This window comes from Tenrec ecaudatus, chromosome 8, assembly GCF_050624435.1.
Source record: "Tenrec ecaudatus isolate mTenEca1 chromosome 8, mTenEca1.hap1, whole genome shotgun sequence".
Lineage (NCBI taxonomy): Eukaryota > Metazoa > Chordata > Mammalia > Afrosoricida > Tenrecidae > Tenrec > Tenrec ecaudatus.
Window position 1 is genome coordinate 141,151,146 of NC_134537.1, and position 21,215 is coordinate 141,172,360.

The window sequence follows — 21,215 nt, forward strand, 5'->3', positions numbered from 1 at the left end:
GGAACCAGGAGCGCTCCTGGAGCAGAAGAAGCCCAGTCACTGGAAAGAGTGCATGAAGTTCTTGAAGGGAACATCAAGGAGCCCTGGCAGCGGGAGACCTGGGCCGCCTGGGAAGCCAGCCCTGAGAGAGGGGAGAAGGGGAGACACCGGTGTGGTGCCTCACAGGCCAGAGAAAAGGGTGCTTCAGAGGGAAGGGGTTGCCTCCCCTCTCGCGGGCTCAGGCTGGTAGGGGGCTGGCTGAGAGCTCAGGATGAGAAGCAGTGTGTGCCCAGCGGAGGGCCATGGAAAGGGGTGTCCATGGGGTGTGCTGGGTGGAAGGCGGCCTCGGTGTGCATGGGGAGGCCAGGGAAGATGGGGCTTTGGAGGAGCTGGGCTTGGAGAGGGAGATGGAGCCACAGCGGTGGCTGCCTGGGTTATGGCACTGGGGAAGCAGTACAAACAGCTGCAAGTTCATTCGAACTTAAGGAGCCCCCATGCAAGTAGGGCTGAGCTCCCCCAGCTTTCACTCATCAAAGTTGAAGGTGGTGATGGGAGGTTTGGGGGCGTGTCCAGCTTCCTGGGGTGGGGAGGGTAGACTCTGGAGCCCAGGTGGGCAGCTCCCCTGGACTCAGAGGGTGGGTGGGGAGGATGGGATGCAGCGCATGGGGCTGGTTTGAGGGAGTGGGAGGCTCTCTTTCTGGCCCCCACCCCTGCTGCGCTCTCCACCCTCCTCCTCCTGGCTTTCTGTCCTGGGTGCTGGTTCATATGGACTCGCTTCCACAACTGGGTGCCCACCAGGAAACCAGAGACCTGGAGACTGAGTGATGTATTTCATCCTCCAGCAGACCCAGGGTGTCTCTCCCATCTGGAGGCCTCGCCCCAACCCCCAGCTGTCCTCTCTACCGTCTGCTAGTTGCTTCCCCTTGCTTCCGGGGCCTCTGGCCATAAGGGCTCTGTTGTTATGTAGCCTCTAGGTCCCACACCATCCCTCACTGGGTTTGCAGAAGAATGCGTTGCCTGTACCTCTATTACGCATCTCATTCTGGCAGGGTGAGGTGCTGCCCCTTCAGGCCCCTGTCTGGTGCAGGCAATCCCTTTCTTTTTCTCTGAAGGTACAAGTGCTGTCCCCTGGGGAGAGGAAGAAGGAAGGAAAGTTTGGGAGAAGAGTGGCAGCTGGAGACCCCTGTGGAGAAAGACCCTGGGCTGCGGCCCAGCGCTGGGGGCCGGAAGCCTGCTAAGACCACCACCTGCCGTCCTGGGGAACATGAGGTTTCACCAGGCAGGTGCAGCCAAGGAGGAGCGGGAGCAGGAGTGATAAGACTCTGGCTAAAGCCATTGCCCAGGGGGAGGGTGGGAAGCAAGCCCATGCATGGGCAGCAGGACCTGGCTGGGAGGGAGTAAGCGAACAGTTTGGGCAGGTGGATGAGGGCATCTGAATCCGTGGTTTGGGAGCGGGTACGGGTCTGGGCCTGGTTTGGCCTCAAGGATGGGACCAAGTGGGGCATCCTGGGAGGGGGTCCCTGTGGACCCAAGGGCTTGGGGAGGAGACAAGAAGACTAAGGTGGCTGCCAAATGGAGAGGCAAGCCCGGGACATGCAGCCACTGTGCACCCACGTGCACAGCCGCCTGCCCACCCACACCCACCCAGTCACACGTGCGCACACGCCCCCAGCCCTCACAGACACCCTCGCACGCATGCACCCTCACGCACACACCCCAGACGGCAGATGGGGCGCTCGGGTAATTGGTTAAACCTGTTCCCAATGTCTGGCTCCGCGCTGGCAGCGCCCGTCTGACAGGAAAGCTGGCTGGGCCTGCACCATCAGCCTGCTGGCCTCCCCTCCCCCAGCCACGGCTGCCCCTGGACAGGACTCAAGGAGAGGCCGCTGGTCCTCAGCCTGGCCCCCCGGTTGCCCTTGGTCCACTTCACCAGGCCTCCCAGAAGGCCCACAGGGGCAATGCAGCAGTGGGTCGGGGGGCAGCACTGGTGCAAATGCCATTCCAGAGAGCAGGAAGGCTGTGGTGACTCGTTCTGGAAAGTTCTATGGACAAAAGGCTGTGTAAAGGCCATTTCCTAAAGACAAGACCCATGGCTTAGGCCCCAGAGCAGAGTGTGACAACCTGGATCCTCACATGGTACTGTGGACTGGAGCTCCTGCGGCGCTCTCCAGCACCTCTGCCCAGGGTGGTGGGGGGGGGGGGGAGGCTCAGAGGAAACGCCCCACTCAGGGCCCCTGCCTGGAGGCCTGGCTGACCAGCTCCCTGCCAGCCAAGGACCCCAGCAGGTGGGCCTCTGTGCCTGTCCCCATCCTCTGGGCCCTGGGTTCCAGGTGGGGGAGGGCCCACATTCCTTGTCTTCTTCTCCCCTTCTTAGCTGCATCTGTGTGTCTCTCTGAGAGAGACTTTGGTTTGTTCCCTGGATAGGGCCCAAAAACTCCCAAATTAGCAAACCTGGCAAGCCCGCCGCTCAGAAAATAGTTCATCCTGATTCCATGTTTTTCAGGCTCACAGAAGCCTTTATTAATGAAGTCACAACACCAATATTTACCGTCTGCAGGGAGAGGCACAACATGGGAGATGGATGGGACTCCCCACCCGCCCCCTGGCAGGCCCGGCCTCCAGAGAGTGGCAGGTTTGCATGGGCCCATTCCAGTCCCCATTTGGAGCACAGAGGTGCTCTGCTGGGATTGGCTTGCCCCCCTCCCCCTACCAAGGAAGCTAGAGTCCTGAAGGGGAGGCTCACCGTTTTCTGTCCCTCCCTGCAGGTCAGAAGAGGTGCCTCTTCTCATCCCCTCTCCCACTGGCTACTACTCACTCCCCCAGAGAACACGTGCCTCTGCTTGGCAGTGAGGGCTCTCTCCCTCCCTCTTCCTCTCTCTCTGCTTGGGAAGTAATGGGCAGAGCCAAGCCCTCTCGGTTCCTAGAACAGACTGGGCACCAGTGAGCCGGGCAGAGCAGAGCATGGGGAGGGTCTGGGTCTGTGGCCCAGCAGCAGGCTCTCCTGGGCTTGAACTCCAGGGTGTGACCAGGCTGTAGGGCCAGGCCTTGGACACCTTTCCAATGAATTCAACATTTCTCAAGCAGCCACAGGGTGCTCCCCAGAACACCTCCCCCGCATAGAACAGCTTATACAGAATAGCACCACCGGGAAAGCCACGCTTGGTCTGAGACGGGGCAAACGTGGGCCAGACTGGTGTGCAGGGTACCAGGACTGAGGTAGGAGCAGCCAAGCATGGCTCCCCATCAGGGCAAAGTTAGGGCGTGTGAACCACAGGGAAGACATTGTCTTCTTTGGGCTCAAGGGAGAGACACCCAGCCTCGGCGTGGAGGGTGTCACCTTCAGCTTCCACAGAAACCACTGTGGCCCCTGTGCGGCCTACCGTGGCTGGCGGCACGGTGAGCTGAGATGTGTGATGTTAAGTCAGCCTGTGGAGAAACCATTCGGGACTTGAGAGGCTAGGTGCCTATGAGAGGAGAGGCAGGAGGAGGCTGGGTGTCTTCTAGCTTGGGAAGCAGTGAGCCTGGTTACTGCGCTGTGCCAAGACAGGTGATCCTGCTGAGACCAGGGGAGGAAACCAACCCAGTTGGGTTGGAGGCGCTGAGGAACATGAGGTCAGTGGAATCCAGCAGGCCTGGGAGCAGAGGACAAGTCCTGGGAATGGAGGCCAACCTCCCAGGGGGAGGTCACACACAGTAGGAATCCCGCAAGGAGGGCAGAGGTCAGGGGAGGCAGAGGAGGAAACCTCAGAGGGGCAGGAGAAGGTGCCATAACCATTAACGTGAAGGTGGAGGATGGAGTTTCCAGGGACTGGCCACAGGGGCCGTCCTGCAGACGGGCAGGTGGGCTCAATGAGAGGGGGCTGGGCTTGGCCACAAGGGGGTGACAGGGGTGATGGCAACTGATGTTGGTGACTGTCACCCTGTCAGCAGGGTGGTCAGCAGAGTCGTGGGAGGAGAAGGCGTAGGAACAAGCTTGGATGATGTCTTCAGGGGAAGGTTCTTGGGAATCAGTTTTTGCTGTTTTATGAGCAAGGAAACCTTACTCTGGGCCCAGTGGACAGCCTGAAAGGCAGCCTGAGCACAGTGGGCCCCACCTGGGGGTTCTTTCCCAGGTTGGGAGATCCTGGGGGCAGGTTGTAGGTTCTGCCTCAAGCCCTTTCTCTCTGAACTTGTCCTCTGCCCTGGGGGCTTCTCTGGGGACAGGTAAGCATCCCTGTGGGGCCACCATTTGGTGTGAGGACCGGAGGCTCTGGGAATGCTTCTCTGCAGCCCCCAGCTCACCCATTCCAACTGGTCCCTCCTCAGCTGAGGAAGGTGACAGCAGTGTCCACAGCCCCACACTTGGGGAGGGTCTCCCTGACACTCTGGGACCACCCATCAGTTAGGAGAGACCCAAGCCTCCTCCAGACACAGGAAACCCTCCTCTCTGTGCTCCGGGGCCGGGGCGGGTGCTGACCGCTATCAACTACACACAGGATGCCCTGGAGTGCTCCTTGGCAGCACAGGCTCCCTTCCGGAGCCAGTATGCCCCCTCCCCACCCCCGCCCCACCTGCTGGAGTCCCAGCCCATCACCTGAGGCTCCCAGACTCTGGGGGGCAGGGGGCAGAGCTGGATGCCCAAGTTGCAAGAGAAGGACTTTATTCCCATAGGGAAAGGAGACACGAGGGGCACACTGGGAGCTACAGGAGGGCCTGGAAAATAAATTAAAACAGAAATGCATGGAAAGCAAACTGGAGGTGAGAGAGAGGAAGCAGAGAGCAGCCGGGAGGCTACGGTGGTCTGCAGCAGGCCCAGGCTCTCCCGGGCGGGCCCAGGCTTCAGGCAGCCCGGGTCTTGTCCCCTGTCAACAGGGCCCCCGGCTCCACGCCCTCTGGGGCCAGCACTCCTGGCGTCCCGCAGCGCAGCAGCCGGCTGTGGAGTGGCCAGAGCGCAGCCGGGCCCCTCCGGGACCCTGGGGCGGCGTGCGAGGCACTGTGTCTGTGGGTTCTGGCTGTGCGCCCTAGTCGTTGGAGGTGACGTCGATGTCCTCCCCGTTGGCCTGCTTCGTGGCCAGGCGCCACCGGTTGATGTGGTGAGAACCCTTCTTCTTCTGCTCAGACTCCGGTCCCTCCTCCTCCAGCTTCTGCCTTTTGTACTTGGTTCTCCGGTTCTGGAACCACACCTTCACCTGGGCCGGGCCGGGGGCAGAGGTGAGAAACCCAGCAGGCCCCCAGAACAGCATGGCCAGGGTCTCCGCTCCCAGGCAGAGCTGGGGGCCAGGGGAAAACAGGCCACACAGGGCCAGGCCTCTTCTGGGTGCCAGTGAGTAGGGGCCAGAATGAGGGCTACTTCTGTCCTTCTCAGACAGAGGCAAGAGAGAGGGTCCTGGAGAGGGGTGGGGGATGCGCTCCCTCAGAGCAGCCTCTTGCTTCCTGAGGCTCAAGCAATGTGGCAGGGGTGGGGGTGGGGGTGCAGAGGGGGCAGGGCTCCAGCCTCAGGGCCAGTTGCTTTCTAGGGCAGAGATGGCAGCTATCATTCCCCCTCCCCCCTCACACACACCCCTCCCCCGCCAGCCTGGAATGCTCTGGACTCAGCCCTGCTCTAGGAGGCTCCCCCAGATGGAGTGAAACTTCCAGCCATTGAGGGGGGCTCATCTAGAAGCACCGATAGGTGTGGACAGGGTGAGCCCTGGTGGGGGAGAGTTCAAACAGAGCTGGATAACAGCTCCCTCCTGTACCCTGTTTCCTCCCTCCCCCCACCCAAGCTCAGGCTTGGAGACAGCAAGGCAGATGGGCTACTCTAGGATTTCCTCCAGGAAGTCCTCCCAGACTTGTCTCATCTCAAATACTCCCCCTCTCCCTCCTCCCTCCTCTTCCTGTGTCCCCTCAGTGTCGGGAGGGAGGGATGCAGTCCTCTGCACCCTGCTGAGCATCACCTGAGGGGCTCAGCCTGGCTTCCTGACCAGTGCTGCCAACTGTCAAGAGAGCTCAAGGCGGCCTGCCTCACAGGGCTGGCAACTTTGCTCCTGACTGGGCTTTGCCAAGCTGGGCCAGACCCCCATCTTCAGATCTGGGTGGAGGTGTCTGGGTCTGGCTGAGCCCCTTCCACCCTCTGGACCCAAGTCCCTTAGGCACAGGACCACTCACTCCAGACTCTCGGTTGCCCCCCTTGTGGAAGTGATGCCAGGAGGGCAGGTGCCAGGTGTGGGTGGTAATGAGGAGCTGACAGGTGCTGCCAAGTCCCCAGTTGTGGCCATGCATGGGGGTAACAGTAAGCACCTTAGTCGACAGCAACAGGGACTGCTATGGAGAGGCCAAGGCCACGGGCCTGACAGGACTGAGGGCAGCAGCATTCCGCACGAGGACTGCTCCCTCCTGCCCCTACTTCTGAAACAGGCCAGCAGCACAGACCTTTGCCACAAAGCCAAGCAGGGGCAGCCTAAGGCACGTTGACGCCACACCCAAAGGTCTCTCCCTTGCCGCCACTTCTAACCATCCCTCCATGCAGCCCACCCACCCCAAGGGCTCCTTTGCCCCTGGTTCCAGAGCCGAGGATGGGACTGACCCAGCCAATGCTCCAAACCAAGAGCCAAACTGCCATCGAGTCAATGCCGACTCAGAGTGACCCTACAGGGCAATGTAGAATTACCTCCGTGGGCTTCTGAGAAAGTAACACCTTACGGGAGTATCAAGTCTCATTTTTCTTCTGCAGAACAGCTGCTGGTTTCAAACTGCCGACCTGGAAGTTAGCAGTCCGACTGTAACCACTACAGCACCAGGTCTCCTTCAACCGGGACTCTGAGCTACACAAAGCAGTCAGCCAGGGGCAGAGAGGCCCAGCTCGGGGAGAAGGCGTGCTGGGTCTGGATGGACCAGCTGTAGGGATGAGACTGCTTCCCTTATTTCTAACACAGGGCTCAAACCTGCCCACACCTTTATCCCAGGTAGACGAGAAGGCCAGTCAAGGTTCCAGGCGAAGGCCTTCCAGATCCCATGCCCCCTCCCACCTCCCTTGGCTTACCTTGGGTGGTTCCCAGTATGACCAGTTGGCAGTCAGCCTGCCCCCTGCCCCAAAAGCCCTGCAGCCCCCAGTGGCTGTGCCAGCCAGTAGATGGGTGAGCTCACCCTGCCTCCTGTGCAAGGCATGCCCATGACTCAGGGCTGGATGCAGGGCTGGGGTGTCATTCCTGAGACATGCGAGTGGGCTGGCTCTGAGAGGCTTGGCCAGCGTGGTGCTGGGGTGGGCATGCATGGTGAGTGGGCATGCGGGGCAGTCCTGGGCAGCAGCAGGGACAGAGGGCTGTTGGCTGCACCTTTCTTCCTCCCCCGCACCCAGAGCTGCCCGTCAGTCCTGCTACCTTTAGGGGGATGGACCCCTGCAGGCCACCAAAGTGTCCATGGTTGCACTGTTTTCAGAGCAGGGGAGCAGAGCCCAGTGAAAGTGATTAGACAGACAGATGTTCCCCTCGGAAACTCCTAAGATCAAGGAGGCACCCTCTGGAAGGAATGCCATCCCTTCAGACCACTGAGTTCTCCCAGCACAGCCCGGCTATCTTCCGGAGAACAGCCTTGGGCTGAGGGCCCAGATGCTGTTTACCAGGACTATATCATAACAGGGGGTGCTTATGACTTCATAACATTCGCGAGGAAGGCAGGGGGCCCGGGGCTGGCACAGTGTAATCATTCCAGGGAAAAACAAATCTATGCGCGGAGGTTAAAGGACTGGAAGGAAGCACACCAAAAGTCGGGCCCACTTTCCTTTGTAGGGGCCTTTTGAACGCCTTTGATGCATCATGGTTTTTTCACTGGAAAAGGGACCAGGAGTTGGACCCCACTCCACATGTGGGGTGGCCCCATCTCTGCAGGAGCCAACCATAGGAGGCCCTGCTTAGTTTGCCTACCTCTCCCCCCAAGGCTTGCCCCACTGCCATCTAATCAACTCCTGACGCTGCTCAACCCCTTATGTTTTGAAGCTATGCCTAAGGTTGTCAGTGGCTACTTCCTTCAAAGTGGGGAGCCGAGTCCTTAGACGAAGCACTTGCCGACAAAGATCAAGGATCACAGCCTTCAGTATGGAGCACAACTCAAGGTCAAGAAGACCAAAATCCTCACAAGTGGATCAATAGGTGACATAATGCTAAGTGGAGGAAAGGTTGAAGTGGCCAAGGATTTGTCCTGCTTGGATCCATAATCAATGCTCACAGAAACAGCACCCGAGGGACCAAAAGACGTGGTGCAAAGTGTCTCTGCACAAGACCTCTGTACAGTATTGAGAAACAAGGCTGTTACTTTGAGGCCAAAAGAACACCTGGCCCAAGGCATGATGGACTCCAGTGCCTCATATGCAGATGAGAGTTGGACATTGAATAGAGTTGGACATTTGAATTGCGGTGCTGCGGAAGAATATGGGAAGTGCCACAGACTGCTGAAAGGACAAATCCATCTATCTTGGAAGAAGTATGACCAGAGTACTCCTTAGAGGCCAGAATGGCAAGACTTTGTCTTACACACTGTGGACATATTGTCAGGACAGACCAACCCCTGGAGAAGGGCATCATGCTCGGCAAAGTGGAGGGGCAGTGAAAACAAAGAAGGCCCTTAAGGAGATGGATTGACACCACGGCTGCCACCATGGGCTCCAGCGCAGGAACCACGGGGAGGATGGCGCAGGACCAGGCAGTACAGCAGTGTTCTGTTGTACGTAAGGGCGCTACGGGCTGGGAACGACTTGATAGCCCCTAACAACAATAAGCGAGCCCTAAGACTGGACTGGAGGACTCCTTCCCCGCCTCTGACCTCTGGGTTTGAGGAGAGGTTCCCAAGTCCCCATTTCCCTGAACATCTATGATAAGTCAGATCCTTTGAAGATTCTCTACCTTTGTCTCCTTACCCAAACGAGAGAACTCTTGATGAACCTTCAAAACCCTGTTCAGATGTTCCCATAGCGATGCCTTGACAATATCCAAGAAAATCACTCTTTCTGGTTGCCTCTAAATGGGCATTGTGGGTGGCTTCTTGCCCAGTGGGGTAACCAAGACCAGGATTGGACAGAAGGGGCAACTAGAGACCAACCAATTGATAGGCAAAGAGCGACCTTCGAGCTCCACCCCCAATACACTCAGAGATAAAACCACGTGAGTGTCATTACCATGAATTCATCTGACCTAACCCTCGTGTCAAGGCACGAGGTGTGTACATATTGGCACCTGGTGTGTACATATTGGTATCACCTGACTCCATGACCCAACACACATCCTGCACACGGTGCACACTCAGGCCTCTGATTTCACTCCAGCCTGGGTCTGCCCTGTGGATCCAAGGTCAGTCCTGGTCAGGCTCGAAGGCTGCACCGAAGCAGGGAGGAACAAGTCCTTGGTGCCCAATGGGAGAACTAGCTCTTGCTCAATGTTTCTCCCACCCGGATCGACCCCCTGGCCATCTCAGCCCAAATCTCCCACTGTGCACCAAACACACAGGCGCACCCCAACAAAGATGCTCAAGTAGCCCACCTGGAAACCCCTGCTGAGGCTGGAGCCCATGGGGACCTCGGAGCTCTGGGCTAAAATTCACACACTGGTCTGCTTTCTCCTCTCTCGAGCTTTATCCAAGAACAGCAGTGGCTTAATAACCAGCGGTGCAGGTGAGTGCAGGAGAAAGCTGGAAGGGGAGGGGCAGGGAGAGAGCAAGGAGGAATGACTGAGAAAGTGAGTTGCTGGGCGTGTACAGATGAACAAGAAATGTGCCCCTATCACTCCAGATACGTGTGTGGGGCCTCTGCTTGCCACTGTATGCTCAGGTGGGATATAGCAAGAAACACACAGGCTCAGGCTCAGCCTGTGCCCTCCAGAACTAAGATAACCAGACCTCTTGATTATCAGTAGCACCCAGGGATTTGCTTTAAAAATACTTTTCCTGGGCCCCATCCTAGATCTCCTAAGAGAAAACTGTATTTTAAGATCTCCTTGGGAACTGGTTGATAGATTTGGGTGTGTGTGGGGGTACTGCTCCTGGAGGCAAGGCTGGTGCATGTCATGACAGTGACACAAGGAGGAGAGGCTGGACCAAAGCAGGTGAGCCACAGAAATCTGGAGAGAAGCCTGGAGCTCATTTCATTCAATGGTCCAGACACAGACATGGCAACTGAGGCCCTGAGAGAAGCCAAAGCTGTCCCCAGCAAGATGACAGATCATCATGAACAGACATATGAATATAGGCTCTGTCCATCACCAAGGAGCTCTACAGAGACGGGAACCTGAGGTGGCCTGGTAGATGCACAGAAGCAAAAACAAAATGGGAGGCAAGGAGAGAACCCACTGATAGGTAGGTAGAAGTTATTGTCAGGAAGAAGGGCATCTATCATCAATAGAAAATAGAAATGAACTAGCTTTAGGGAGGTAGTTTAAGGAGAATAGACAGTAGAAGGCTAGATGTAAAACAGTTATCTGTGGAGGACAGATTAGAGAGTGCTGAGAGACAAATATAGATCTTGACCGCAGAAAGACATAGCAGGGGGTTGATGGGAAGGACTGATGCTTGGAGATTAGCTGACAGCTGGAAGTGACAAGTAAGCCTACCTGGTAACTACTGAGAGACGGAGAGAGAATTCATTAATTATATAGACCCTAGGTTCAGATGATACGTTACCAGGTAACTGACAAAGACGGCTCCTGAGTGCCTGAAACCCCAACCAAACCTGCTGCTGCTGAGTTGGTTCTGACTCAGGGCAACTGCAATAAGGGTTTCCAGGGCTGTAAATCTCAGTGGGAGCAGAAAGCCTCATCTTCTCCCAAGGAGGGGGTCTGGTGGTTAGCTGCTCAACACAGAGAACTTGTAGCCACCTCACCACCAGGGCTCCCTGGGGCTCCTGTTAAGGTGCCTTTCATCCTCCAACAGCCCATGTTCTGGGTGAGGAAGCTGAAATTCAGGGGTTAAGTAATTCTTGCAGCATCTCAGCAGGGAAGTGGCTCAGATCGGAGAGCTCCGTGGGCCCCTGGTCTACGGCTCTGGCTCTTCACCTGGAAAGACCACCCTCTCCACATGGTCAGACCTCCCCTGGTTCTAGCTTGTGGTGGCTGCGCGTCCGTCCATACGCACAAAGAGAGCCCATTTCTAGATGGGATTTTAGTAGCTACGTATAGTATATTAATCTCTCCAGTTTGCTGAATGCATGTTGTAAAGGCCTCGTAATAAAAACAAAAACATCCATTTCCTAACTGGCATTAACAGGAGCAAATATTGACAGGCAGTGAGATTCCGCTTGAAAGGCGGTTAATTAAAAATGCTCTCACGGAGCGGAAAAAACAGGAAGTTTAAAAACAATGACATAATTTCAACAAGTGTTATCTGTGGGTGGTGGGGCGATAAGCCTTTTTGTTTTGCTTTGTTTCCTTACACGGCCACGATGAAAACTTAATAAATATTCATTTTAAGTGAAATTAATGATAAATACTATCCTTAAAATTGACACCTTTTAAAAACAACAATCTTAAAACCCAGTTGCTTGGGAAGGGGAAGAGACTGTTATTTATGAACTTATTTTTAAAAATAGATATCTTTCTTTAAAATAAAAAAAAAAGAATTCCATTGTTTTGAAAGCGTTTCCCTCTGCAGTTAGACCAGTCCAGCTAGGAATCCGGAGTTCTGGAACAGGGTCAGAGAAGCCAGGAGCCATTCGGATGAAGCGAGGACAGTGACCATGTGTGCGCCAGGCTCCGCAAGGAGGCTCCGCTCCTACCCTCACCCACCACCCACATCCCTGATGGAGGAGAGTCCGCAGGCTGCCTTCTGCCCTCTGGAACAGAGGTGGCTAGGAGACAGGAGAGGCTGGACATGAAATACCTGGGGCAGCTGCCCCCTCAAATTCCTGTCTACTGAAGCCCACCGGACACTGACACCCACCTCCAGGCAATAGCCGGGCAGGGTCCTTCAGTCCCGTTGCTAGAGAGACCAGGTGGCTTCCGGGCATCAGGTATATCCTGGTGAGGGACCCAAATCGACCTCTCTTTCCATTGTTTTCTTGGACGATACTAATCATTGATCAAGTCCCAAACTCTCTTAATTCACCAAGTTCAAACCCGCCCAAACCACAGGAGTCTGCCCCCCTCATCTTCGGGGAAAGCCTTCGCATGGGTGGAAACAGCTCTGGGGACCTCATGGGGTTTCCCGCCACCCCAGACCTCTCTGAGGCTCCAGAGTGCGCCCCTGACCCCAGAAACTCCCGTTCCTGCGGCCAGCTGGCGCAGGCTGCCTGCCTCCCCCCAGGGGCGGTACTGCTCCAGGCTTAAGTCCCTGGCTTTTTGTGTCTATGGTTGCCTAGGGACACTCGGGCCACTGCCTACCCTCCACCCTGGATGCTGGGCAGGCCAGACCTCTGCCAGCTTCGCCCATGAATAGCTGTGGCACGAGGAGGGCCTGGTCACCCCACGAAACTGCCAGCATCCAAGAATAGGCACAAGGGGAGGGCTGAGTCCGGCTCCCTCGCAGCCTGGCACCTCCGTGGCTTCCTCTGCTGACTGCTTTGCCGCTGGTGCTCCTGGAGTCTGGAGCTCTGCGGACAGGCCGGACAGGCCGGCGGAAGCACCTCGGAGTGGCCCCTGGAGCCGGGGCGGGAGAGAACTCGGCGAAGGGGGCTGGGTGGGGGGAGCTGTGGCCAGAGGGGGGTGATTACCTGCGTCTCGGAGAGGCTGAGGCTGCCCGCCAGCTGTTTGCGCTCGGCGCCCACCACGTAGTGGTTCTTCTCGAAGGCGCGCTCCAGCCGCAGCAGCTGCGAGGGCGAGAAGGCCGTGCGGATCCGCTTGGGTTTGCGCGCGAAGGGGCCGTGCAGAAGCAGCCCGTCCTGGGGCACGTCGCTCGCTGCCGCGCCGCCGGACCACACACGCAGGTACAGAGAGAGGGGGCGCCGGTGAGCCCAGTGGGCCCCCAAGCCCTGCACACCCCCACTTCCCCTTTCCCTAGGCCCTCCTCCTCCTCCCCAATACCTTCCCCAGTCTCTGGGCTGCCCAGAAGTGCCCGCCAGGCCGGGGCGAGCTGCGCTGACCCAGAGGTGGGCAACGTCCCTGGCCTCTGAATGAATTGCTTTCTGTCAGACCATCTAAGGAGACCCATCGCTGTCAGAATGGTTGGTACAAACCGCTGACCTTTGGGTTAGCAGCTGAACTACTCTTTAACCGCTGCGCCGCGGGGTCCCTTTGCTTTTAATTAAGCCGGCACTATACCTGGTGGTGCTGTCCGGTAAACGCTGGTCTGCTAACCGCCAGGTTGGCTGCTCAGCCCCACCACGTTTCTCCCTGAAAGATGCCCTGTAGCCCCCACAGTGCCTGAGAGTGTGGGGTTGCTGGAATACTTTTCCCTCAGGGTGGTCCCAGAGGAGGCAGGATAGGCACCAGGAGGACAATAAAGGGAGTAGAGTGCAAGGCAGCCCCAGGCCAAAAGGACTGGGGAATTAGAACATCCCTAAGCAATTTCCTCTTCACCCCTGGTTACACCAGCAGCCACAAGTCCAAGCTACTAACTCCGAGAAGGCTACCCACAAGCTTGGGTTCTCTCTTGCAGTGGAGAACAGGCTAGGGGCTAGTTCAATGGCCTGACCTTCCTCCCCCCTTCCTTTCCGGGCCCGCAGGAGACCCAGACACCCAACCTCTAGTGTGAAACCGTTCTCCCACAGGAGACCCTTTCCCCTCTCTGCTGAGAAAAGGCCTTGCTGCATCTCTCAATAAGCCCATGTGCTAAGGAAACACATGTATAAATATCTAGCTGTCATCTTTCTCTCTAATATATATAGATAGATCGGTTTCTGCATGGGCGTGTATAAATATATGCTCCAGCCTCCCTACTGTCTTGTTCTCCTTTCTACTGTACAGAATTTTCAGCAGCGTGACTGTCCTTTGGCCAGTGCTGCCCAGCCTGGGGCTCTGCTCTCACACTCAGAAGGGGCTCACTCGGGGCTGCATGAGTAGGGAAACCACAGATAGCGTCCACCCACAGCCCCGGCCTCAGAGAGGCTTTGACACCCTCTCACCGGCCCTGACTGCACACGAGCACCACCACCCAGGGGCTTGCAGGCAACAGCACATAGCGGTCCCCAGCCCCATGGGATGTTTTGACAGAGTTTGCTGCTGAGATTGACTGATCCAATTAATTTATTCGGAGAGATGGCCACTGGCTCGACTCAATCTGACCTGTTGTTTTTCTCTTGAGACAATGATCTGGATAATTCAATTGGCATCTCCCATGGCTGAAAATATTTATGTAAGTGTAGCAAAGGCACATACCATAGATACTCGAGTATAAACTGACCTGAATATCAGGTGAGGCACCTAATTTTACCACAAAACTGCATTAAAGAATGTGCTGATAAACTCAGCGCATACACGAGTATATACGGCAATTGAGATCAACTCTCCAGGGGATTGTTCATGTCCCTCTGCTGCAGACCGTGAACTGCCCCTTCCTTTCCCCATATCCCTGGGCTTTGGACACCTGGACAGGCTGGGGCTTTCTTTTTTCTTTTCTGTGCAGCAGGGCTTGCCCAAGGATGAGGGACTAGGAGGCAGGCAGACAAAGTTCCTGACCAGGACCAGGGACTTTGAAAAGTCACTGGCTTCCAATGGCCTTCTCCAGCTCAAGTGGCTGAGTCGGAACTGGGACAAAAAGAGATTCCGCGGGAAGTGGGGCCACACTGGGCCCTGCAAGGTGGGGGCAGGCCCAAGACTCTTTCCCTTGGGATGGTGGAGGGGACAGATGGTGGGGGAGATGGCCAGCCAGAGAGGGTGATGGGGAGAGACAAGAAGAGCCTGCTCTAAGGAAGGAATCCGGAGAAACAAAGTCCCGGAGGGTGTGGGCCAGGGAAAGGAGCGGCTCTGTGGGAAGCAAACACTTCAAGATGTTAACACAGATTGCTTCAAAACCCTGCCATTTGGAGCCCCCTAGGAGTCTCTGCCATGGTTGCCTCTGGACAGATGAGCCGAAAGGAGGAAGAAAGACCTGCTCAGCCCAGCATTCCCAGGCTTCAGGTGCCAGCTTGGTCAGAATGGAGGTGAAGCCAGGAGGCAGCAAGGAGAGGGCCCAGGGGAAGTGGGGGGGGGGTGTACAGAGGCAGGAGGATGGAGTTCTCTGTGTCAACATGGAAGACAGGAACAACACAGTGTGCCCTTTCTGACAGACATGTGCCTCTTCACCTCCTGTCTGGCTATCTCAGGGGGAAGCTAGATTGTCTGGAGTCTGCCCAGCAGTGAAAATGGCACCTACAATGCCCTGTCCTGAGTGACACGTATCCTGCAGCCGTAGGGGTCCTTCCAACCCGACCAGGGCCAAACACGAGGCTGGAAAATTATTTAAGGAGCTGCTAAGTGTAAACAAGTCATCTCATTTTAAATGAAGCAGGATTTTTCTCTGCAACACACCGATCGATTGGTTCTATGTTTTTGAGGCTGATGTCTTAGGTCGCTATGTGCCAGGGCCCAGCTCACTCTGACCAGGAGGGAGGAAGCCCGGTCCATCCCACCACGGTCTCTTTCCCTCCACTGGAAGAGAATGAGACAGGCAGGGAAGCGACGCAGGACTAGGACAGAGGGATCCTAGGCTGCAAAGCGGCTGCCAGCCAGCCTGAGACAGGGCAAGGGGCCGGTATAGCTTTCCCGGGAGTTGGAAACACTCTTCCAGGCCCGGGCTGGAACTAGCAATTGGGCCTCTGTAAAGAAGTGGCTGGAGGTGGGGTCCGTAGAGCCCCAGCCTCGGGCTGCGGTGTTGGGGGAGAGACCGGACGCTGGGGAGACTGAGCCTAGGGCTAGGAGAAGTGGGAGGCGGGCCACGCGGCAGAGGTCACCTCCTTCCCCTCCAGCGGCCGGAACAAAGGCGCCCTTTGAAGCGCCGGCCCCGTAGGCTCGTTGGTCTCTGAAGGCAGGGGCTCGTCGGTCCATAAAGTTCTTGATCTCCGGGAACTAACGTCGCAGGCCGTCAACTCCCCGTTTTTCACCCGCGGCTCCTCGGAGTCCACGGGTCCCCAGGAGGCGCGCTCCCTTCCCTTCGCAGCCTCGCCTCGCGGCGAAGCCGCTTCCCAGCGCTCCGGGACCGCTGCGCACAGAGCGCTGGCGCGCTCGAGTTCGTTCCGGGAGGGTTTTGTCGCTGGCCTCCAAACGGGGCTGAAGTGAGCAGCGCCGAGACCCGGTTCTCTAGAAAACGCGGCGCCGGAAGCCCCGGCGCGGCCCGGCTCGCGGCCCCAGGCGGGGCCCGGTTGAGCCTAGGAGCGATCGCGTCTCAGGCTTTTGAAAGTCCGCCTGCGCTCAACGGATTTCCCGGTGCAAATTGGCGGCCACCCTTGGCTCCATCTTCGGATCCCGACAGGGATCTCCGGAGACAAAATCCAACCATTTGTGAAATCGACAAGGTACCAGCCGAGACTGGTGGCTCCGGGAGCAGCAGCCGGTGGCGAGAGCGTGTTACAGAGAACGGGGCCGTCCCCGAGGGCTGGGGACGCAGAGTGGGGTGGGGGGCTCTCTTGCGAGGCGCCCCAGCGTCACGCAGGCTAGGCCAAAGACAGGAAGGAGGCTCCGCGGATGCGGGGCATGGGGGCTGCAGCCGAGAGCACAGTCCCCTGAAGAGGCGCGTCGCAGGAGGCCATGGGGCTTAGGCCTGGCTCGCTCCTGTGACTCCCAGGCCCCACCAGCCTGCGCTACCCGCCGTCCTCTCCGCAGTCCAGTGGGTGGGTGGTGACTCCACACTGAGCCGCGGACGCCAAGTTTCGAGACCCAGGCCGGGGACTGAGTTCAGGAAGTATCAGGATGGTTTGCTCACCAATTTCGTCAGCAAACAATTTTAATTGACAGCAACTCTTGCCCGAAGCGGCTGACATCGCAGGCAATTTTCTGGATAATTTGGGCGGATCTTGGAAATCCCCAAAGGGGAAGTGGGGCGGGAAAGTCTGCCCACAGAAATTCTTGTTGAAGTCAGTACGTCCCTCGGTTTTGTAGCCTCTCTCTGGGTCAGTAGTATACAAGTATTGGCCAAGTGGGGCTGAGAAAATGCCAGACAAATTGGGACCTGGGAAAACTGCGTTCTGTGAAACAGTTAAGCAAGCAGCTATAGCCAAAGCTTCCAAAGTTCCGTTTTCTCCTGTTATCCCAGAGATCTCCAGTCTTCTTCGACAGTACTCACAGGGCTACGGTCAAGTTGGCCCCCGGGGCCAAAGCCGCAGCCACGGCCTTTTCGCCGGCTTCGTTGGAAGCCAGGGTTAACCAGGCAGAGATCCCATCTGCACTGACAAAATAAAACCAAAACCCTGAGCAATTAATGCACATATTAAGGCCAACCTCTCTCTCTCAAGAAAGAAGGATAAACAAACTCCAACAAATTCGAAGGCGAATAAACGAACTCCAACAAATGCAACTCTCTTTCCTTGGGGAAAGTAAGATAATTGAAAGCTGGTGGGGGGGGGGAGTGGGAGAGGGGTGCGCGCGCGCGTGCGTGTGCGCGCGCAAAGCCAGTAGGGGATCTTTATTAACAACTGGGTGGGGGGGATCTTCATTAGCAGCCGATTGTCGGCGCCTACGAGGGGGCCAGACCTTAAAAGCCCTCTGCTCCCGCCCCCTGACCTAGAGGACGGCCGGCTGTGTTCTGTCCGCAGCCTGGCGGTGAACTCCCAGAGAGGGCGAGCAGGCACGTGGGACTTCAATTCGGGTAAAGGGTATACAAGAAACATCTCAAAGAGCATTTCGCACGCAACCTGAACTCTCTGACTGGCCCTCCCCCTCTCCTGCTTCCCGCAAACCTGGGCGCACGCGGGGGACTTTCCCAGCCCAACGCGCACAGACCCAGCCGAGTCGCAGAAGGGCCTGTGGCGTGCGGTCCCGGTCGAGCCGGGGCGTGTGAAGGGCGCCGGGAGCTAGGCTCTCGGGGCTAGGTCAGGCTCCACCGGGTGACGGCGGCGCCCAATCCGGGCGCCGGGACAGACACCATTCCAGGGCAAGCCCGAGGTCCCCAGGCGGGCTCTCCCGGAGCTACGCCACCGCGGCAGGGTGGCCGGAGCATCCAGAGAGCATCTTCGCGGTCGAGGAATCCGCAGCCCCTCCCCTCTCCCTAGCCGCAGCCTTCTCGGCCACAACTTCCGCACACCCGCGGCCCGAGGCTCTCCAGCCACCGCGGCAGGCGCAGCGCGGCACTCACCCTGGAAGCGGTGGCCGAAGAAGCGATTTCGTAGGACCCAGGGGTAGAAGTGGAGCGGGTCCCGGTGCTGGGCGCCGAAGAAGGAGTGCGGGGACTGCAGCGGGGAAGCGCCCAGCTGGTGCGCCGGGTGCACGGTCAGCGCGGGGTGGTTCATGGCCTCGGGGAACACGAGCTCCGGACCGCCGTAGAGAGATCGGCCGGCGCCCGCGGCGGCGGCGGCGGCGGCGGCAGCGGCAGGGAAGCCGCTTACGAAGGCGGCCTCGGCCGCTCCGGGGTGAGGGTAGTTGAGTGCCGTGGGCCGGAGCGGCTCCTCCGCGGCGGGCGCAGCCAGGGGATGGGAGCCCCCGCCGCCGTCCTTGGCCACCAAAGACTCGATGGTAAAGCCCCGCTTGGTCGCGGGCTGGAACATGGTCGCGGCCGCCGGAGCCCAGCGAGGCAGCAGGGCTCCGGTGAGAGCTCCGCGTCCGGGGGCCGCCGCCGTGCGGGGTGTGCGCCCAGCCAGGCACATGCACACGCACACACACCCGCGCCCCTCACCTCCCCCGCCCGCCCGCCCGCGCTCGGCCCCCGCGGGCGAGCCAGGCGCGGCGCGGCGAGGGGCGTGCGAACCGGCGAGCGCGGAGTCCGGCCACAGCGCGCAGCCTGGAGCGCCGGTCCCCGAGGCCGAGCGGGCGGGTCCCGCTGCGAGCACTGGCGCGGGTTGGGTGCGACGCTGCAATCCGCCTCTGCGGCGCGAGGGCAGATCCCGGCTCCCTCCTTCCCGACCCAGCCAGGACCGACCCCAGCCCCTGATCCGCTCGGAACTGCCCAGCGGGCCCTTGGCCGCGGCGCTGCGAGGCTCGAGTTAGCCGGCACCTGCCCCGCGCGCGCCCATTGGCCGCCGCTCACCTGCCCCAAGGTGGGGGGCGGGGTGGGGCGGGGCGAAAGGCGGCCTGCGGGGAGGGAGCCCAGAGTCGCAGAGAAAAGCAGGACTGGATTTTCGGCTCAGGCAATCCAGGATCTTCTGCTTCCTTCTCGCCACCGGCGTCTTCTCCGCGTCTCCGCCGTTCCGCTGCGTCTGGCCACAGTCGCCCGGACTGCGAGAGCTAAGGGAGGGGTCCCAGGGGCCTGCGGCCCAAGGAGACACTCCAGACCCGTAGCCCCGGAGTGGAACTCAGTGGAGCCCCATTTCAGAGGTCCTGGGGTCTTAACAGTTCTTAGGGAACCTGGAGGAGAACAGAGAGTGGGTTTCGGGCGCCTGACCAACGGGTTCTCCAGGGCCCGGCCCCTCCGCCACCCGCCGCCCGGGCCGCGGCCTGAATACTACCGCCTGGGCTCGTCAGGCTTCACGCTGCCGGGATGTCTAGAGGACGCAGCACAGGCAAGGTGACACTCAGTTCTTTGCACACGGGGCCCAGCCGTGGGCAGCGCGCGAGAAGCTGCGCCCCGCACCTCTGGCCCCCAGGCGCGGTTCCCCGGCCTTGGCCGCTCTGACCCGGGCGGGGCTCAGCACCGGGTGACCTGCTTGCCCCGCCGCCCCCGGCCTCCGAGGCTGCATGTCCGGGGAACAGACTCGGGCTTGGGGACTCTGAGCTTGCTTTGGAGCTGGCCCCGAGAGGACGCGGCGGCCGGCCCGGGTCCGCAGCTGCCGGCCGGCTCCCCTGACCTTCCCCTTGGAGCAGGAGCGACGGCGCGGCGGCCCCCTTCTTCGGGGCGCGTTACCAGGGAACAGGGCTGCGGGGAGTCGAGACAGCGCGCCTCCAACTTTCCCACCGGCTAGTCGCCGCGCCGGGCGCTGGCGGTGTTGGCCAGGCCGGGTCCCGAGCCCGCGAGCGGGTTGCACCGAGGGTACTGTCGCGCCTCCGCTTCCCTCCGGCCGCCGACGTTCGTCCCGGAGGGCCGGGCGCGCCCGGTGCTCCGAGGCCGGGGGTCCGGAAGCCGCGCGGCTCTGCGGGGACTCCAGGCCAGGTCTTGGGAGCGGCCGCCTGAGAGCCCAGAGCGGAGCTCAGAGCAAGCGCTCCCGGCTCCCCCGCCGCTACAAAGCCGGTTAAAGTCTATTTTCCACTCCAGTGCGTTGAAAAGCCCCCGCGCGCCTCCGTTCCGGCCCCTTTGGGCAAGCGGGCAGGGGGCACCAGGAGGGGAGGAAAGGCGGTCGCACCCTGAAGCCCTGTAGGTCCCAGAGGCGTCCCAGAAACACGTAGGGAAAGAATTGTTAGGGAATCAGACCAGAGCCCGCGTCTCTCCCGCTGGTCACAGGTGCCTCTGCGGTCCAGCTGCCTCTGTCCATCTTCCCCCTCCCCTGACTCTCTGCTCCCCGCCCTCGACTCTTCTTCCCTCTCCTTCTGTTTGCCCCACTCCTCCTTTGCCCTAACCTCGATTCTGGAAAGAGGGGACGCGCTGCGGAGTGGGAACCGAGCCCCGGATCAAACCAGGTCCCGTGGAGAGGGAGGCAGGGAGTCGCTGGTCAGAGAAAATCGAAAATGGCAAGAGGTGGCTGGGGTTTTTCTTGGAGCGAGGACCTCTGGAGAACCGGGCTTTCGTTGGACAAACATTGCGGAGGCCTTTGCCCTGTGCGACAGACCTCGCCCTGGAGCCGAGACGCGGCCAAGTCCAAAGCTGGACTCCCAAGGGAGGTGTGAGGCTGCGCGGGGCCTCAAAGAGGAGCTTGATGTCTAAGGACAGTCCCTAGACTTGCCACTACCCCCCTCGATACCCCCCTCGTGTGTTTCTGGCTCTCTCTGGTCGAATCTTATCCTTATTTAGAAAAAAACACCTACGCTTGAGGCGGTGCTTTTGAAATGGTTTGACATTGAACGGAAGACCTGCGGAGATGAGTGGCCAGTCTGATCCCCGCCTGGGTTGTTCTCTGCGGAGTTGGGATCGCCCTGCCCTGGCCTGGCTCCAGTTTCATCCTCAACCCATCCCATCCCATCTCACCCTACCTCACAGCCTCAGGGGAAACCCAGCTGAGGGCCCAGGTGCTAGGATACCTGAGCTAGGGAAGTTTCTGTCCTCTTACCTCTGTCTTCCTGGCCTTCGCCTAGACGTACCCTTTTCTCCTCCTTCCCTCCCTCAGCAGTGGTTTCTCTCTTTCTGGTTCTTTCTGCTTTCCGCTTCTC

The 21,215-nt window shown here is 59.0% G+C and overlaps 1 protein-coding gene across 2 annotated transcripts; it reads right to left on the bottom strand.

Annotated features, from left to right (window-relative positions):
- Positions 1–4,925: 4,925 nt before the first annotated feature.
- On the bottom strand, positions 4,926–18,625 carry EMX1 (empty spiracles homeobox 1). 2 transcript variants are annotated; one of them, XM_075555800.1, is made up of 3 exons: positions 18,118–18,625; positions 12,626–12,810; positions 4,926–5,147 (listed from the first exon to the last, which is right to left on the bottom strand). In XM_075555800.1, exons 1-3 carry the CDS (start codon positions 18,623–18,625, stop codon positions 4,980–4,982), a joined length of 861 nt encoding a protein of 286 aa, XP_075411915.1. In that variant the 3' UTR covers positions 4,926–4,979. The 2 variants fall into 2 exon arrangements, with proteins under 2 accessions (XP_075411915.1, XP_075411916.1); XM_075555801.1 differs by having other exon boundaries at positions 12,626–12,806; positions 18,114–18,526.
- Positions 18,626–21,215: the final 2,590 nt, after the last annotated feature.